Genomic DNA, 16,485 nt, shown 5'->3' on the forward strand with positions numbered 1-16,485 from the left:
TAACATGTTGATATAATTACAGCATAAAATGTTGATATAACTACAGCATAACATGTTGATATAACCACAGCATAAAATGTTGATATAACCACAGCATAACATGTTGATATAACCACAGCATAACATGTTGATATAATTACAGCATAAAATGTTGATATAACCACAGCATAACATGTTGATATAATTACAGCATAACATGTTGATATAACCACAGCATAACATGTTGATATAACCACAGCATAACATGTTGATATAATTACAGCATAAAATGTTGATATAACTACAGCATAACATGTTGATATAATTACAGCATAAAATGTTGATATAACCACAGCATAACATGTTGATATAATTACAGCATAAAATGTTGATATAACCACAGCATAACATGTTGATATAACCACAGCATAACATGTTGATATAATTACAGCATAAAATGTTGATATAACTACAGCATAACATCTTGATATAACCACAGCATAAAATGTTGATATAACCACAGCATAACATGTTGATATAACCACAGCATAACATGTTGATATAATTACAGCATAAGATGTTGATATAACTACAGCATAACATGTTGATATAACCACAGCATAAAATGTTGATATAACCACAGCATAACATGTTGATATAACCACAGCATAACATGTTGATATAATTACAGCATAAAATGTTGATATAACCACAGCATAACATGTTGATATAATTACAGCATAAAATGTTGATATAACTACAGCATAACATGTTGATATAACCACAGCATAACATGTTGATATAACCACAGCATAACATGTTGATATAACCACAGCATAAAATGTTGATATAACTACAGCATAACATGTTGATATAACTACAGCATAACATGTTGATATAACCACAGCATAACATGTTGATATAACCACAGCATAACATGTTGATATAACTACAGCATAACATGTTAATATAACCACAGCATAACATGTTGATATAACCACAGCATAAAATGTTGATATAACTACAGCATAACATGTTGATATAATTACAGCATAAAATGTTGATATAACCACAGCATAACATGTTGATATAATTACAGCATAAAATGTTGATATAACTACAGCATAACATGTTGATATAACCACAGCATAAAATGTTGATATAACCACAGCATAAAATGTTGATATAACCACAGCATAAAATGTTGATATAACTACAGCATAACATGTTGATATAACCACAGCATAAAATGTTGATATAACCACAGCATAAAATGTTGATATAACCACAGCATAACATGTTGATATAACCACAGCATAAAATGTTGATATAACTACGGTATAACATGTTGATATAACGACAGTATAACATGTTGATATAACCACAGCATAACATGTTGATATAACTACAGCATAACATGTTGATATAACTACAGCATAACATGTTGATATAACTACAGCATAACATGTTGATATAACCACAGAATAACATGTTGATATAACCACAGCATAACATGTTGATATAACTACAGCATAACATGTTGATATAACCACAGCATAACATGATATAACTACAATATAACAATTTACTATGTTAATGTTATATTGTAATATAACAACAGTATAAGATTTTAATATAACAACAGTATAACATTATAAGATGTTAATATAACTACAGTATAACATTATAACATGGTAATATAACTACAATATAACATTATAACATATTAATACAACAACAGTATAAGATGATAGTATAACAACAATATAACATTATAAGGTGTTAATGTAATTACAGTATAATATTATACCATGGTAATATAACTACAGAATAACACTATAACATGGTAATATAACTACAATATAACAATATAACATATTAATCCAACAACAGTATAAGATGTTAATATAACAACAGTATAACATTTTAACATGTTAATGTTACTACAGTATAACATTATAACTTGTAAATACAACAACAGTATAATATGTTAATATAACTACAGCATAACATTATAAGATGTTAATACAACTACAGTATAACATTATAACATGTTAATATAACTACAGTATAACATGTTAATACAACCACAGTATAAGATGTTAATATAACAACAGTATAACATTACAACATGTTAAAAAACTACAGTATAATATTATACCATGTTAATATAACTACAGTATAACATTATAACATTATAACATGTTAATAGAACTACAATATAACATGTTAACACAACAACAGTATAATATGTTAATATAACGACAGCATTACATTACAAGATGTTAATATAACGACAGTATAACATTACAACAATGTCATATAGCTACAGTATAACGTTATAACATGTTAATACAAATACGGTATAACATGTTGATGTTTTTTTTTTTAATTAAAAAAAGAAAAAAAAAGTGCAATCCCTCATGTGCAATGTGTCAAGATATGTGCAATACACATAGTACTCTGGTTCCTATTCATGGTGATTTTTTTATCTTTCATGTTTCTATATATTTTATATTGTTTATAGTGTGTACTTGATATGCTCTATTTTCTGCTGTCCCCGTTTTGCTGCTGGAACGATGTAAATTTCCACGTTGTGGGACTAATAAATGTTTATCTTACCTTATCTCTAATCTTAACGTAACTACAGTATAACATGTCAATGTAAATGAAGTATACCATGATAATATAACAGTATAAAATGTTAATATAACTACAGTATAACAGTAAAACAGTTAATGTAACCACAGTTTAATATGTTAATATAATGACAGTATAACATCACATGTTAAACTAACCACATTATAACATGTTAATACAACCACAGTTTAACATGTTAATATAACGGCAGTATAACAGTAAAACAGTTAATGTAACCACAGTTTACTATGTTAATATAATGACAGTATAACATCACATGTTAAACTAACCACATTATAACATGTTAATACAACCACAGTTTAACATGTTAATATAACGGCAGTATACCATTATAACATGTTTATATAGCCACAATATAAAATTATAACATGTTTATATAACCACAGTTTAACATGTTAATATAACGACAGTATAACATTACATGTTAATATAACCACTGTATAACATTATAACATGTTAAAATAACCACAGTATAAGATGTAATATTACAACAGTATAACATTATACCAATGAAAATAATTCCATCATATTTTTATGGTTCTACATCCCTCCATCATCAGAGTGTTTCTTGTCCTCTCCCACAATCCCCCTCTGCTCTCACCGGCATTAAGTTCAAACCTGACACTGATGTTGACTCACTGTGTCATCCCTCCCTCCCTCCCTCCCTCTCTCTCCCCCACTCTCTCCCTCTCTCTCTCTACCTCCCTCCCTCTCTCTCTCTCTCTCTCCCACTCTCTCCCCCTCTTTCTCCCTCTCTCTCTCCCTCTCTCTCTCTCCCTCTCTCTCTCCCACTCTCTCCCCCTCTCTCTACCTCTCTCCCTCTCTCTCTCCCTCTCTCTCTCCCACTCTCTCCCCCTCTCTCTACCTCTCTCCCTCTCTCTCTCTCTCTCTCTCTCTCCCTCTCTCTCTCTCCCTCTCTACCTCTCTCCCTCTCTCTCTCTCTCCCTCTCTCTCTCTCTCCCACTCTCTCCCCCTCTCTCTACCTCTCTCCCTCTCTCTCTCCCACTCTCTCCCCCTCTCTCTACCTCTCTCCCTCTCTCTCCCCCTCTTTCTCTCTCTCTCTCCCTCTCTCTCTCCCTCTCTCTCTCTCTCTCTCTCTCTCTCTCCCCCTCTCTCTACCTCTCTCCCTCTCTCTCTCCCTCTCTCTCCCCCTCTTTCTCTCCCTCTCTCCCTCTCTCTCTCTCTCCCTCTCTCTCTCCCTCTCTCTCTCTCTCTCCCTCTCTCTCTCTCTCTCTCTCTCCCTCTCTCCCTCTCTCTCTCTCTCCCTCTCTCTCTCCCTCCCTCTCTCTCTCCCTCTCTCTCCCCCTCTTTCTGTCTCGATCGCTCGGAGGACAAGTGGCCACAGCCCCTCCTCTCTCCACCCTCTCCCTCCCTCTCACCCTCCCTCCCTCTCTCTCTCTCCACCTCCCCCCCCCCCCTGTCTCTCCACCCCCCCCCCTCTCTCCTCTCATCCCTTTACTCTGTTGTCAACAAAGCTGGAGAACAAGGGAAGAGAAGAGAGAGGGAGCGCAAAGAGAAAAGAAGAAAAGTGTGAGGATTCAGAGGATTCCTTCCATCCCTCCATCCCGGTAGGCCTGCCATCTTTTACTCTTTTTTTCGTAGCAGAATGTTTGTGAAGTTACAGAGTGAAACTTTAAGGCCAACGTTCTGTGGGAGTTTCATGGAGAACTAGTGGGATTCTTTTGAACGGGTGCATACATCCAAACCTGTGTGTGTGTGTGTGTGTGTGTGTCTGTGTGTGTGTGTGTGTGTGTGTGTGTGTGTGTGTGTGTGTGTGTGTGCACGTGACCTTTGACACTGGTAATCAATAAGTGCTGCTGAGACAAGGTGCACACTTCTCTGATTGGAAACAGCTGATCCCTAATTGATGCAGGAGAGCATTTAGTGTCTCTACCGGGACATGTGTTTGGATCAGCTAAAAGCACATAGCACGTAGCAGTCTGTCAGCGTGAGGCTAATGGAGCACAATGCTGACCATGTGGGAACTCACGCCATGGCCCCCTCCATCGCTCCTCCTGTCCCCCCAGCACCTCGCTTGCCCCAACGTGGAACAACCAGAAGAGAGGAAGAGAGAGAGCGATCAAAGATAATAAGATAAGACCTGCGTGGAGTTTCTTGATGCCGGTGCAGAGAGTGGCGCCATATACGAGAAGCTAACGATGCTCAAACTGCAGAGCGGCTCCAACTGGAGCAGAACCAGCGGCTGGTGCCACGACCTGGCCGCCCCCCAGAACCAGCACAGCACAGGTGAGCCAGGACCAGCATCAGGACCAGAACCACAAGGAGTCATTCAAAATACCAGAGCGAGTGATCAGCCTGAATCTGGACTCACTAATTCTGAATCGGGACTCAGTGAGTCTGAATCGGGACTCAGTGAGTCTGGATCCGGATTCACTGAGTCTGGATCCGGATTCACTGAGTCATCCCTTGCTCACCGTGCATAACACCAACTGAACCAAACCAAACCAGAGTGGGAATATTGAAAGACTCTCTGACGGAGTCAGTCGTCAAGAACACTCTCAAAAAAGAGCCGAACCTCTCATAACCAGGACTCGGACTGGATTGGAGCGTTCAGGCACTGATGTCTGACACATAAAATATATAATTTCACATCCAACGCCTACTAAGTCTCCTGAAATGTTCACGATTTTATTTTTTAGATGATCAATTCAGAGACTTTCAGAACCGGCTGTTTAAGTGGGAGTTACACGCTCTAACCTGATTGGCTGTCTGACAGGATAGGCCCGCCCACCTCATGCAAATGGCTGATGGAGGAGTGAGGTGGATGTGGTGCTGTTAAAGGTCCTGAGGATGACTGTGATCTATACGACACAACGTTTTCCCACTTGACTTGAACACAGCACGACCTGTCGCTCCACTCTTCCCAGCATGCAGCAGAACAGTGAGTTGGCCGCTTGCCCAGCGAGCCTCCTTCTCTAACATCCTTATTGGCTGTTTACTGACCATACGCAATTGAGGACAGTGAGGCTGCTTATTATGGGATAGCAGCGACTTTGTTCCAGATATTTGTCGGATCCTCTAGGGCCGGCATTGAACTGTGTTTATGTCTGGTTAAAACCTTTAATATTGAATGCAAATAACATGGAAATCGAAATGATTGTTCTTTGTAATTAATGGTCGTCAAACAGGGAATTACCAATCAGTGCACCCTCTCAACTTTGGATGGTGTGAGAACACGTCCGGGTATTCTAGAGGTTGTAGTGCGACCCGGTTGAGGACCACGCAGTCCAGACAGAACGTCAAGCAGGTCCGTCTGTTCCTCCTCCAGAGTCTGAAGGATGTGTTGTGAACACGGGCGTGGACGGCGAGGCCAGGGGGGGAGGAAGAGGAGGGTGTGCGGCCAGGGAGGAAGGGGAGCACTCTCAGCTGAGGTTGCAGCTCAAGAGGAAACTGCAGAGGAACAGAACCAGCTTCAGCCAGGAGCAGATCGAGGCTTTGGAGAGAGGTCAGTGCACTCTTTACTCCACAACTTTCCATCCAGGTTCAGGGACGGTCAGGTGAGGAGGTGGAGGAGGAGGAGGGGGCTTCCTGGCGTTCAGGAAACTGCTCTTCAACTTGTCTCGGTGTGTACGGCAACAGGGAACAGCACCCGGTCCAGTGACCTCCTACGAGCATGCAGAGCAGTTGGTGCACCCGGCCACTCCCACAAGATGGCTGCCAAACCATGAGGGATCCCCGCCGTGTTTAACAGTTGGGATGAAGGAATGCTTTGTATGCTTTGGATGGAGGAAAGGTGGTGCAAGCCTCATCACACCATCTTGTTCCAGGTTCTGTGTCTTTGTGCACCGGTCCTGGATACGAGCGCTTTCCAATTGCCAGCACTGCCATCAGTGTCCTCACCCTCAGCCAGGAAGTCACAAAGCTGCCATCAGTGTCTTCACCCTGACCTTGACTTCCTGGCTGAGGTCACAGTAACTTGTTCTTTTTTGGCATTTATCCACGTATCAGTGTCCATGTGAGGCTACCCTGCTTCAGTGAACATTATAGAGTATAATGTTATGATCGAGTAGCACGTATGACATAAACATGACCTTGAGCAGGTGTAAACATCATCAGTACGTACAAAAATCACAATTTCTGAAAGACTGATATAAATAGATAAATCCTACATAGATTTGGCTTTGTGGCATTTTATGCAGAAATTGGTATCGCCCACATCTCACGAATGACCCCAATTCTCAAATGAGTCTTCAAACGCTGCCTCTCCTTTACCATCCATGATGTACAATTATTTTCTTGGTATCTGGGCTAGATGTGGCCCTGGCGGTGCGGCGGGGAGGGGACACCGGGATGGACCGGGGACCTAGGGAGCGGTGACCCGGCCGGGATGGTCAGGACAGGGTCCCATCTGGGTCCCCGGGCCCCTGGTCCCCCGGGCCGGATTTGGCGAAGCGGAGCCGAAAGGTTCCACTACATTGACGCTAACGAGCGTCGCTGACCTGGATGTCCAGGCTTCGCCGCGACACGAGAAGACGCCAATTAAAACCATTTTCACAACCGACGTCTGCTTTTAATTAACAAGGTCAAAGTTTGGTCCAGGAGCTGGAATAACAGGCGTTTGGCATGAGCCCTCAGCGGTGAACTGGAATGGGTAATGGATAAGTAATAATAATGGATGAGTGACCTTGTTACCAATAGTTGAAGTGAGAGGCATGGTTAGACAGGACGGCAGAATGTAACAAAATCTAATATGAAAGAAAATATGAACAAAATGTTCATGATTGAATGATGGAAAAATGAACATTTTCATAAACTCTGAAATGAGTGACATCATGAGTGATTTACTGCTCCGTTCCACAGATTGAAAACAGGAAACAAGATTGATTTTTGTTATGTAAGCAACCGTGATGTTGACACTTGGAGCAGTACATCCGTAGTCTGCCGCTGGTGGCGCCGGGCCCCGCCCTCTCTGTCCGGCTCACTGTGAAGATGCCTTGCTAAAGGGTCGTGGAAGTGACGGGATGTTCTGCTCCACAGAGTTTGAAAGGACTCACTACCCAGACGTCTTTGCGAGGCAGCGGCTGGCCAACAAAATCGACCTCCCACAGGCCAGGATCCAGGTGAGCTGGGCGAGTCGCTCCTTTTAGGGAGTGGCTCCGTTGGACTTGCTTCATGGAAATGGAGTTTTCTGGGTTTCTCGGGCTTTGAGTTTTAGGATGTTTTTTGGATTGGGTGTTATGCACCTTCCCGGCCAGCAGAATACTAAATACTGAATACTACTTTTGCTATTGAGGGAGTCGCCATAATAAGTTTAATTTATCATATGGTTAGGGTTAGGGTTAGGGTATTATATTCTCATTGCATTTTAAGATGTAAGTAAAATTATTCATAAAGTATCTAGAACAGTGACAACATGCTCTAAAGTAATAAAATAAAATAAAACAGATTGTGTTGACAAATAGATTTTAAAATGAATTCATCAACACACAGAAAAAGGCACCGGTTGTGTTTGATTGACAGGTGTGGTTCTCCAACCGGAGAGCCAAGTGGAGGAGGGAGGAAAAGTTGCACAACCAGAGGAAGTCAGCGGGCAGGACTTCCTGTCCGCAGAGCCAATCAACACTGAGCACGTCCTTCAACGCCAGCGTCTACCACCAGCGGCAAGGCAGCAGCTCAGGTGGGAGTCCAACCAGCAACCTCACGGACACTGGAATCATCTAGTTTTGTGTGCTAACCCTCTCTCCCTCCTCCCTCCATCTTTCTTTCCTCCCTCCCTCATCCAACCATCTCTCCCTCCCTCCTCCATCCCTCTCCCTCAGCAGGGTCCATGTTAAGTCAAGCTGACTCCTCCCTGTCTGGCAACACTTCTCTGTTCTCTGGCGTCCAGGTGAGAAGTCGGCTCCTCACTTCACACAGGAGCTGCTTGAACGTATCTGCCTTTCATCTCACTCGCCGGTGTTGCCGTGGTTTCCATCTCCCAGGGAGGCGGAGTGGGCGGAGCTGTCAGAGGTGGCATCAAACTAATCAATGCCCCCAACTTAAGAGGTTCAACTGATCAGTGCCTGGAGGGAAAACAGGGAAACATCTTCTGCTACTTTCACACTCAGGGTTGCGACAGAACAGTCGTTACACTTTGAGAACAAATTCCATCAAAATATGAATTAAAATCCCAAATCCCAGACGGTGTGTGGTATAAGATGGAGCTATTCATGAGTAATATTACTGCAGATATCTAGAAACTAGTTGGGTATAAATGTCTGAGTTCTGACCAGTATTTGTGCCCATCTCTCCCAACCGTCTATCCTTCTCTCTCTCTACATGTCTCTCTCTCTACTGTTCCAGTCCATTTTGTCCTACCCTTGCATGCTGTCTCCCTCTCCCTCCACCACTCGAAGCTTCGACTCCTTCTCCTCTGTCCATCTACAGAGTCCTCCACCCACCTCCAACACCAGTAAGCCCGTCTGTCTGTGTGTCTGTGTGTCTGTGTGTCTGTCTGTGTGTCTGTCTGTCTGTCTGTCTGTCTGTCTGTCTGTCTGTCTGTCTAAGCCTCTCCCTCCCTCCCTCCTCCAGGTCTTATCTCTCCTGGTGTTTCCGTCGCCATCCAGGTTCCAGGCTCTGACCTCCAGATGAACCAGAACTTGGCTCAGTACTGGTCCAGACTCCAGTGAAGCCGCCGGGAGCAGAGACTCCGCCCATGTTCCCATGGAGAAGCCAACATCTCCGAAAACCACCGGGACGGGTTCTCAGGACGTGTTTGACCGCTGTCTACTTGGATGACTAGGAGGAGCCAGGTATCCCAGCATGCATTTCAACAACAGAAATCACATTGGGGACCGAGGGAAAGTGTCCGAGTAGGTTCTTCCTCTCTAAAGACTCACAAAGACTCTCCAAAGTCCATTTTCCCAGAATTTGGTAACGACCATCGGAACGATGTGCATCGGCTGCTCGGATTTTGAGGTATTTGCTCAGCATGAGGTCGCACCTCAGAAAGACTCGACGTCCAAAATCCAAAAGCAAATAAAAGAGGAATCGACGCAGAGTGACGTCGTGGAAATCTGGAGTCTCAACCGAGTGGAAGCGGCTTTGCCTCCCTGGTTCATGGTCACAAAAGGCGGCGGCATTTTTAAGAGGAATCCTATCGATCCAGGCTCGAAGAATGAAAACTTACTTAGATCTCCTGATCCAGAGCCAATGATCTGGAAATGATCATGAACACCAATGCATTCAGGAAAATGTAATTTGAACCTCAACAGCTTGAGTGGAATGATGCTTCGTGCCTTTTCCGTTTCATTGTTCAAAACAGAAGCAACTGAATTAGGATCCTTAAATACGTGGTTTAAACTGACCCATCAATGCTGAGAAAATACCAACAAATATCTGTGAAGGCTGCGTGTAGCAACTAGCCTGCCCCCAAACTGAAACTGTCCGGTTCTGTTTAACTGTGAGAGAACTGAGATTTGAGACTTTGAGTCCTGTGACGTATCTTGGTCAACAATCTCTTTATTATCAATAATTTATTAAAATTGAAACTTAACTGCAATTTATATGACACTGTAAATAGGAGAGGAATACCGATACCAATGTTGAGTCCATTTGGACACGAAGCTACGACACCTTTAGATGATCCTACATATCAGCCAATGACGATAAAGTGCCAATGGACCCCAATCAATCAATCAATCAATCAATCAATCAATCAATCACATATACATGCTGAAGCGAACGACAATCAATGATAAAATGACATCATCATCAGATGGAGCAAAAATGAGCACAACTTAAAGGAAAAGTAATAGTAACAATAATAATAATAATATACACGGATCAATAACATTATAGTAACAAACACTGATCAATAACATCATAATAACAAACACTGATCAATAACATCAATAACATTGCACTGCTGCCTCACAGGAAGAAGGTCCTGGGTTCGATTCCTGCCTGGGGCGCTGTTGGTGCTCCGGCGGGTTATCTCCCAAATAGGAGCCTTTCTGTTTGGAGTTTGCATGTTCTCCCCGTGCTCACATGGGGTTTCCTCCACCTCACATCAGTAAGGACCCCTGTTATATATTATTATTATATATATATAGTGCTATATATTATTATTATTATTATATATAGTGTTATATATTATATATATATATATATATATATATATATATATATATATATATATATATATATATATGAGGCAGCAGGTGAAGAGTCAGTTGTTGAAGTATAAACATGGGCGTAGTCAGGATCTGAGCACATTGTGATGCTGGACAACTGGGTCAGAGCATCTCCACAAGCACAGGTCTTGTGGCTGTTCCCTCTGTGCAGTGGTTACTACCAAAAGTGTCCAAGGAAGGACGACCGCTGAACCGGCCACAGGGTCACGGGGCCCAAGGCTCATTGATGCAGGTGGGGAGTGAAGTCTAGTCCGTCTGGTTCGATGCCACAGAAGAGCTACTGCAGCACAAAGTGTTGAAACAGTGAATGTTGCTGTGATAGAAAGGTGTAGAACACACAGTGCATGGCAGCTTGCTGCGTATGGGAGCTCACAGTGTCCACGCTGACCCCTGTCCACCCCTGAAAGCACCTACAATGGACACGTCAGCGTCTCAACTGGACCATGGAGCAATGGAAGAAGGTGGAGGTCTGATGAATCACCTTTTCTTCTACATCATGTGGAGGGGCGGGGTTAGGGTCCGATCCCGTGGAGCATCTGTGGGATGTGCTGGAACAACAAGCCTGATCCGTGGGGGCCCCACCTCCAGCTTGCAGGACTTAAAGGATCTGCTGCTAACGTCTTGGTGCCAGATACCACAGGACACCTTCAGAGTCTGGTGGAGTCCATGCCTCCACCTCACAGCAGTTTGGGTGGAGTCCATGCCTCCACATCACAGCTGTTTTGACACGAGGGGGAGCTACACAGTATTAGTGTTTATTAGTGATGCTTTTAATGTTGTGGCTGATCGATGTGTACATTACTGTATATAATAATAGTAAGTAATGTTTCATTCAGTTCCAAATATTGATCGGTGCCAATCCACTCCCAGTACACGCCCCTAACACCACCCCCCCCCCCCCACGCCGCACACACACACACACACACACTACCTGGCAATCCCAGGTATTAAGCTCCGCCCCTTGAAGCCCCTCGCTCAAATAGTTTCCGTTTGGTTAGTACTAGCACAGGACACTGTACGTTCAATGGCAATGTGCCAAAACATAGTGAACGCTGTAGCATTTCAAGATTCGCAAACGATTCGGTCGTAGCGAACAAATCTTTTAAATGACTCGAGTCTGGAGTCACTACGACAAAAGAGTCCTTCGTTCATTCCATTCGCAGCTCGGAATTCTTGTGATTCACACTTTGGATTTCACTGCCAATTTATAATTTTTTTAGAGAATTAGCCGAAAGACTTTTTGGATTGTTTGCATTCTTCCGTCTAAATCCAAAAGTGTGACACATCATTCAACGATTCTTGTGAGAATTCCGTTCACAACTCAGAGCTGAAGCGACTCGACGTCCTCCCTCGCGCCACTGAACCAAACGGACGAGGAGTTGGACAAATCCTATGACTCCTTTTACCGAGTGACTCGTCAGGAGCCGACTCTCAAAAAAGAGTCAAACCCTTGATCACTATTTCAAAGGCGGAGGGAGTTGAAGTTTTGAAAACTTCCAAACCGATCTGGAGCTGTGGCCACAGTGCTTTGTGGCTTCTGAGTCTGTGAGCTTTTTCAACATTTTAAATGGGATACATAACATTTAACTTTACATTATTGAACTCCGATTTAATTTTGAAACGTTGGGGTTCACTAGTTGTAGTTCCCACGTCTTCCACTAGGGGCTCCTTTGTTACGGAGTTCTCCTTTAAAAATGTCTAATATAGACAGAGATGAATTGAGAACCGTCTATCACCACAGGATCTTTTCACATCTTCTCTCTCGCTAAACGTCTTTGAAATATTCTTTATTCATCTTTTCACTCGGTCACATGGTTTCCTGTGTCGTGTTATTTCGATGTGTTTGTTCTGTATAAATACCCAGAATGCACCCTGCTGTGAAGAATATTAAAATATGTGGAATGGGAAACTTGTTCCGTTACTTCGCAGCACGAGGGCGTGAAAAGTTAGATGGAGATGTTGATGTCGGAGAAAAGGAAACGGATGTTGTCGCTTTGGAACAACACAAAATGTCAAATCTTTCTATAAATTAGGTTTTGTGTCTGAAATAGACTGAAAAATAGCATAGTATAACACACCGACTGTAATATAAACAGAAGGAAAATTTGATTAAAAGTAAAAGTATTAATATCTGCCTTTGAGGTTCCCAAAACATGATTTTTTCTAACCATTGTAACATGACACAGGGGGGGGGTAGCTCAGGCGGTAGAGCTGGTGGTCTAGTCATCTAAAGGTTGCTGGTTGGATCCCAGGCTCCTCCTGCTAGCATGCTGTAGTGTCCTTGAGCAAGACACTTAACCCCTCATTGCTCCTGATGGCTGCGTCCGTCGGTGTTTGAACAATTGTAAGTCGCTTTGGATAAAAGCGTCTGCTAAATGACTAAATGTAAATGTAAATGTAAATGCCTCTAAACCATCCTGTTCCTGTTTCAGTGGGTGGAGCCTCCCTCCTGACGCCCCGGTTCTGTGAGCTAATGGCGTTTGAGCCTGAGTAGAAGTGTTCGGTCGTATGACGTACACGTAAACTCCTCAATCCTGCTGCTGAATCTTCATGCCTATGAGATGAACAAGGCCTCATTTAAAAGTTTGTGCCCACTTTGTTGGCCGTTCTTCAAGCTTGTAGGGGACACTGCACGTTTTGTTTTTTTTTGCTTCACCCGAACCCTAACCCACTGAAAATATTATACATCAAAATGTTCCCTATTTCTCGTTATAAGAAAATCTTATTCTAACAGGAAACCACTTTCTCAGCCGTGAAGAAAAATCTGCTCCGATTTAAACACAATGATCCAGAAAATAACAAATTGTAAACAAACTGTACCATCCTCAATATTAATATATTCAGTAGAATGAAAAATCACCCAAAAGCTCCATCATACAACCCAGACACTTTATTGTCAACAGTTTAACTCATTGTAACTTATGTACTTGACCTAATTTTAGCAGGTGTGGGACTCTGGCGGCCTCTGGTAGTGGCAGGAGGTCCTGCCCCAGGACGCTCTCCAAAAAGCAAAACAAGTTATATACATATAAATGATATATAAATATAACACAGAGGCCGTAAAACACATGAAGAGGAAATGCTTGTGTTTAAACCCTTTTCACGTACCTCCATTTAAAATCTGGTTTTAATCTTTACTGATTATTTAAATAGTTTAAAGAGTGTTTACATTGTTCACTTCTAATGAACATTTTTGTGTTTGAGCAGAATGTGGAAATTTGTAATTGACAGAACTCTTCCGATTAGACTTCATAATAAAATAAAGCTTTTGATTCTTCCTCCACCACCGTGAGCTGACCTCGGACCTCTGACCCCTCACATACCCAAGAAATACGATAGCTTCAAGGGAACAGCACGTATAAACCAAACAGATTTAAATGACCAACATTCATGTGAAACACCTTGAGTTGCACATTAATAAACATATAATAACATGCTTTATTATTATCATTATTAATACCATTATTATTATTATTATTATTATTATTATTATTTTCATTATCATTGTCATTGTCATTATTATTATGATTATTATTATATTATTTTATATTATCAACATTATAATTACTGTTATATTATTATTATTATCATTATTATATTTTATATTAATCTAGCCACTGAGGGTGCACAAGCCAGTGAATCATCAGTGCTGGACCCAAGTCTGGATGAGGGTTGCGTCAGGAAGGACATCCGGCGTAAAAACCATGCAAATCAAACATGCGGACAATAAATCTGATTTCCAAACCGGAACGGTGGAGGCCCGGGTTAACAACCACCGCCACTGGTGCCGTTAGCCAACAAGGGTGTCAGTGGAAACTGTGCTACTGTCGGCCGAAGAAGAAGTAGAAGAAGAGGGGGAAGGCGTGTCCGGAGACAGCAGGAGAAGAAGAAGGGTAGGAGAGTAGAGTTGAGAGTAGGAACTTTGAACGTTGGCACTATGAAGGGTAAAGAGAGAGAGCTGACTGACATGATGGAGAGAAGGAAGGTAGATGTACTATGTGTACAAGAGACCAGGTTGAAGGGGAGTAAGGCCAGGAGTATCACAGCCAGGTACAAACTGTTCTACCATGGAGTGGATGGCAGGAGAAACGGGGTAGGGATGGTGTTGAAGGAACAATATGTCAAGAGTGTTTTGTGAGGTGACCAGAGTGTCGGACAGAGTGATGAGCATGAAGCTGGACATTGATGGGGTGATAATGAATGTGGTCAGTGCATACGCTCCTCAAGTTGGGTGTGAGATGGAAGAGAAAGAAGAATGCTTTAGTGAGTTGGATGTAGAGGTGGAGAGCGTCCCCAAGGGAGAGAGAGTGGTCGTTGGAACAGATCTCAATGGGCATGTTGGTAGGTAGGTATGGTGTCAAGGAGAGGAATGTGGAAGGACAGATGGTGGATTTCACCAAAAGGATGGAATTGGCTGTTGTGAATACGTATTTCAAGAAGATGGAGGAACACAGGGTGACATACAAGAGTGGAGGAAGGTGCACACAGGTGGACTACATCTTATGCAGGAGGTGCAATCTGAAAGAGATTAGTGACTGCAAAGTGGTGGTAGGGGAGTGTGTTGCTAGGCAGCATCGGATGGTGGTCTGTAGGATGACTCTGGAGGCCGAAAAGAGGAAGAGAGTGAAAGAAGAGCCAAAGATAAAATGGTGGAAGATGAAAAAGGAGGAGTGTTGCGTGCAAATTAGGGAGGAGGTAAGGCAGGCAATAGGTGGGAATGAACGGTTACCAGATGACTGGGAAACAACTGCAGAGATGGTGAGGGAGACAGCCAAGAAGGTATCATCGGTGTATCATGCGGGAAGAGGAAGAAAGACAAGGACTCTTGGTGGTGGAATGAGGAAGTACAGGAGAGCATAGAGCAGAAGAGGTTGGCGAAGAAGAAATGGGATGGTCAGAGAGATGAAGAAAGTAGACAGGAGTTCAAGCTGATGCGGCGCAAGGTGAAGAGAGAAGTGGCAAAGGAAAAGGAAAAGGTGTATGAAGAGTTGAATGAGAGGTTGGACAGAAAGGAAGGAGGAAAGGACTTGTACCGATTGGCAAGACAAAGGGACCAAGCTGGGGAGGATGTACAGCAGGTTAGGGTGATGAAGGATAAGGATGGGAATGTGCTGACTAGTGAGGAGAGTGTGTTAAGAAGGTGGAAGGAGTACTTTGAGGAGTTGATGAATGAAGAGAGAAGAGTGGATGATGTGGTGATAGTGGATCAAGAAGTGCAGCAAATGAGCAAGGATGAGGTGAGAACAGCATTAGAGGAGTGGCAGAGGAGTAGGTAAGAGTGGTACAGGATATGTATGAGGGCAGTCAGACAGTAGTAAGGTGTGTAGTAGGCGTGACCAAGGCATCAAAGTGGAGGTGGGATTGCATCAAGGATCAGCTCTGAGCCCTTTCTTGTTGCAGTGGTGATGGACAGGTTAACAGATGAGATCAGGCAGGAGTCTCTGTGGACTATGATGTTCACGGATGACATTGTGATCTGTAGCGAGAGTAGGGAGCAAGTGGAGGAGAGCCTGGAGAGGTGGAGGCAGCATTAGAGAGAAGAGCAATGAAAGTCAGCAGGAGTAAGACACAATACATGCGCCTGAATGGGAGGGAGGGTGGAGAACATCAGAGAATGCAAGGAGTGGAGGTGGAGAAGGCGGATGAGTTCAAGTACATGACACAGTATGCGGTACAGTATGCTACATATAGTACAGTATGTAGTGGAGCC

The 16,485-nt window shown here is 42.9% G+C and overlaps 1 protein-coding gene across 1 annotated transcript; it reads left to right on the forward strand.

The window, feature by feature from the left end:
- Positions 1-4,799: 4,799 nt before the first annotated feature.
- Positions 4,800-9,269, forward strand: LOC307245703 (paired box protein Pax-6-like; the record flags this gene model as incomplete). Its single annotated transcript, XM_080021351.1, has 6 exons — positions 4,800-4,887; positions 5,930-6,106; positions 7,639-7,721; positions 8,122-8,278; positions 8,421-8,488; positions 9,207-9,269. The coding sequence occupies 6 exons, from the start codon at positions 4,800-4,802 to the stop codon at positions 9,267-9,269; spliced, it is 636 nt and encodes a 211-aa protein (XP_079877477.1).
- Between the last annotated feature and the right edge of the window lie 7,216 nt (positions 9,270-16,485).

Source organism: Zeus faber, assembly GCF_960531495.2.
Source record: "Zeus faber genome assembly, chromosome: 20".
Lineage (NCBI taxonomy): Eukaryota > Metazoa > Chordata > Actinopteri > Zeiformes > Zeidae > Zeus > Zeus faber.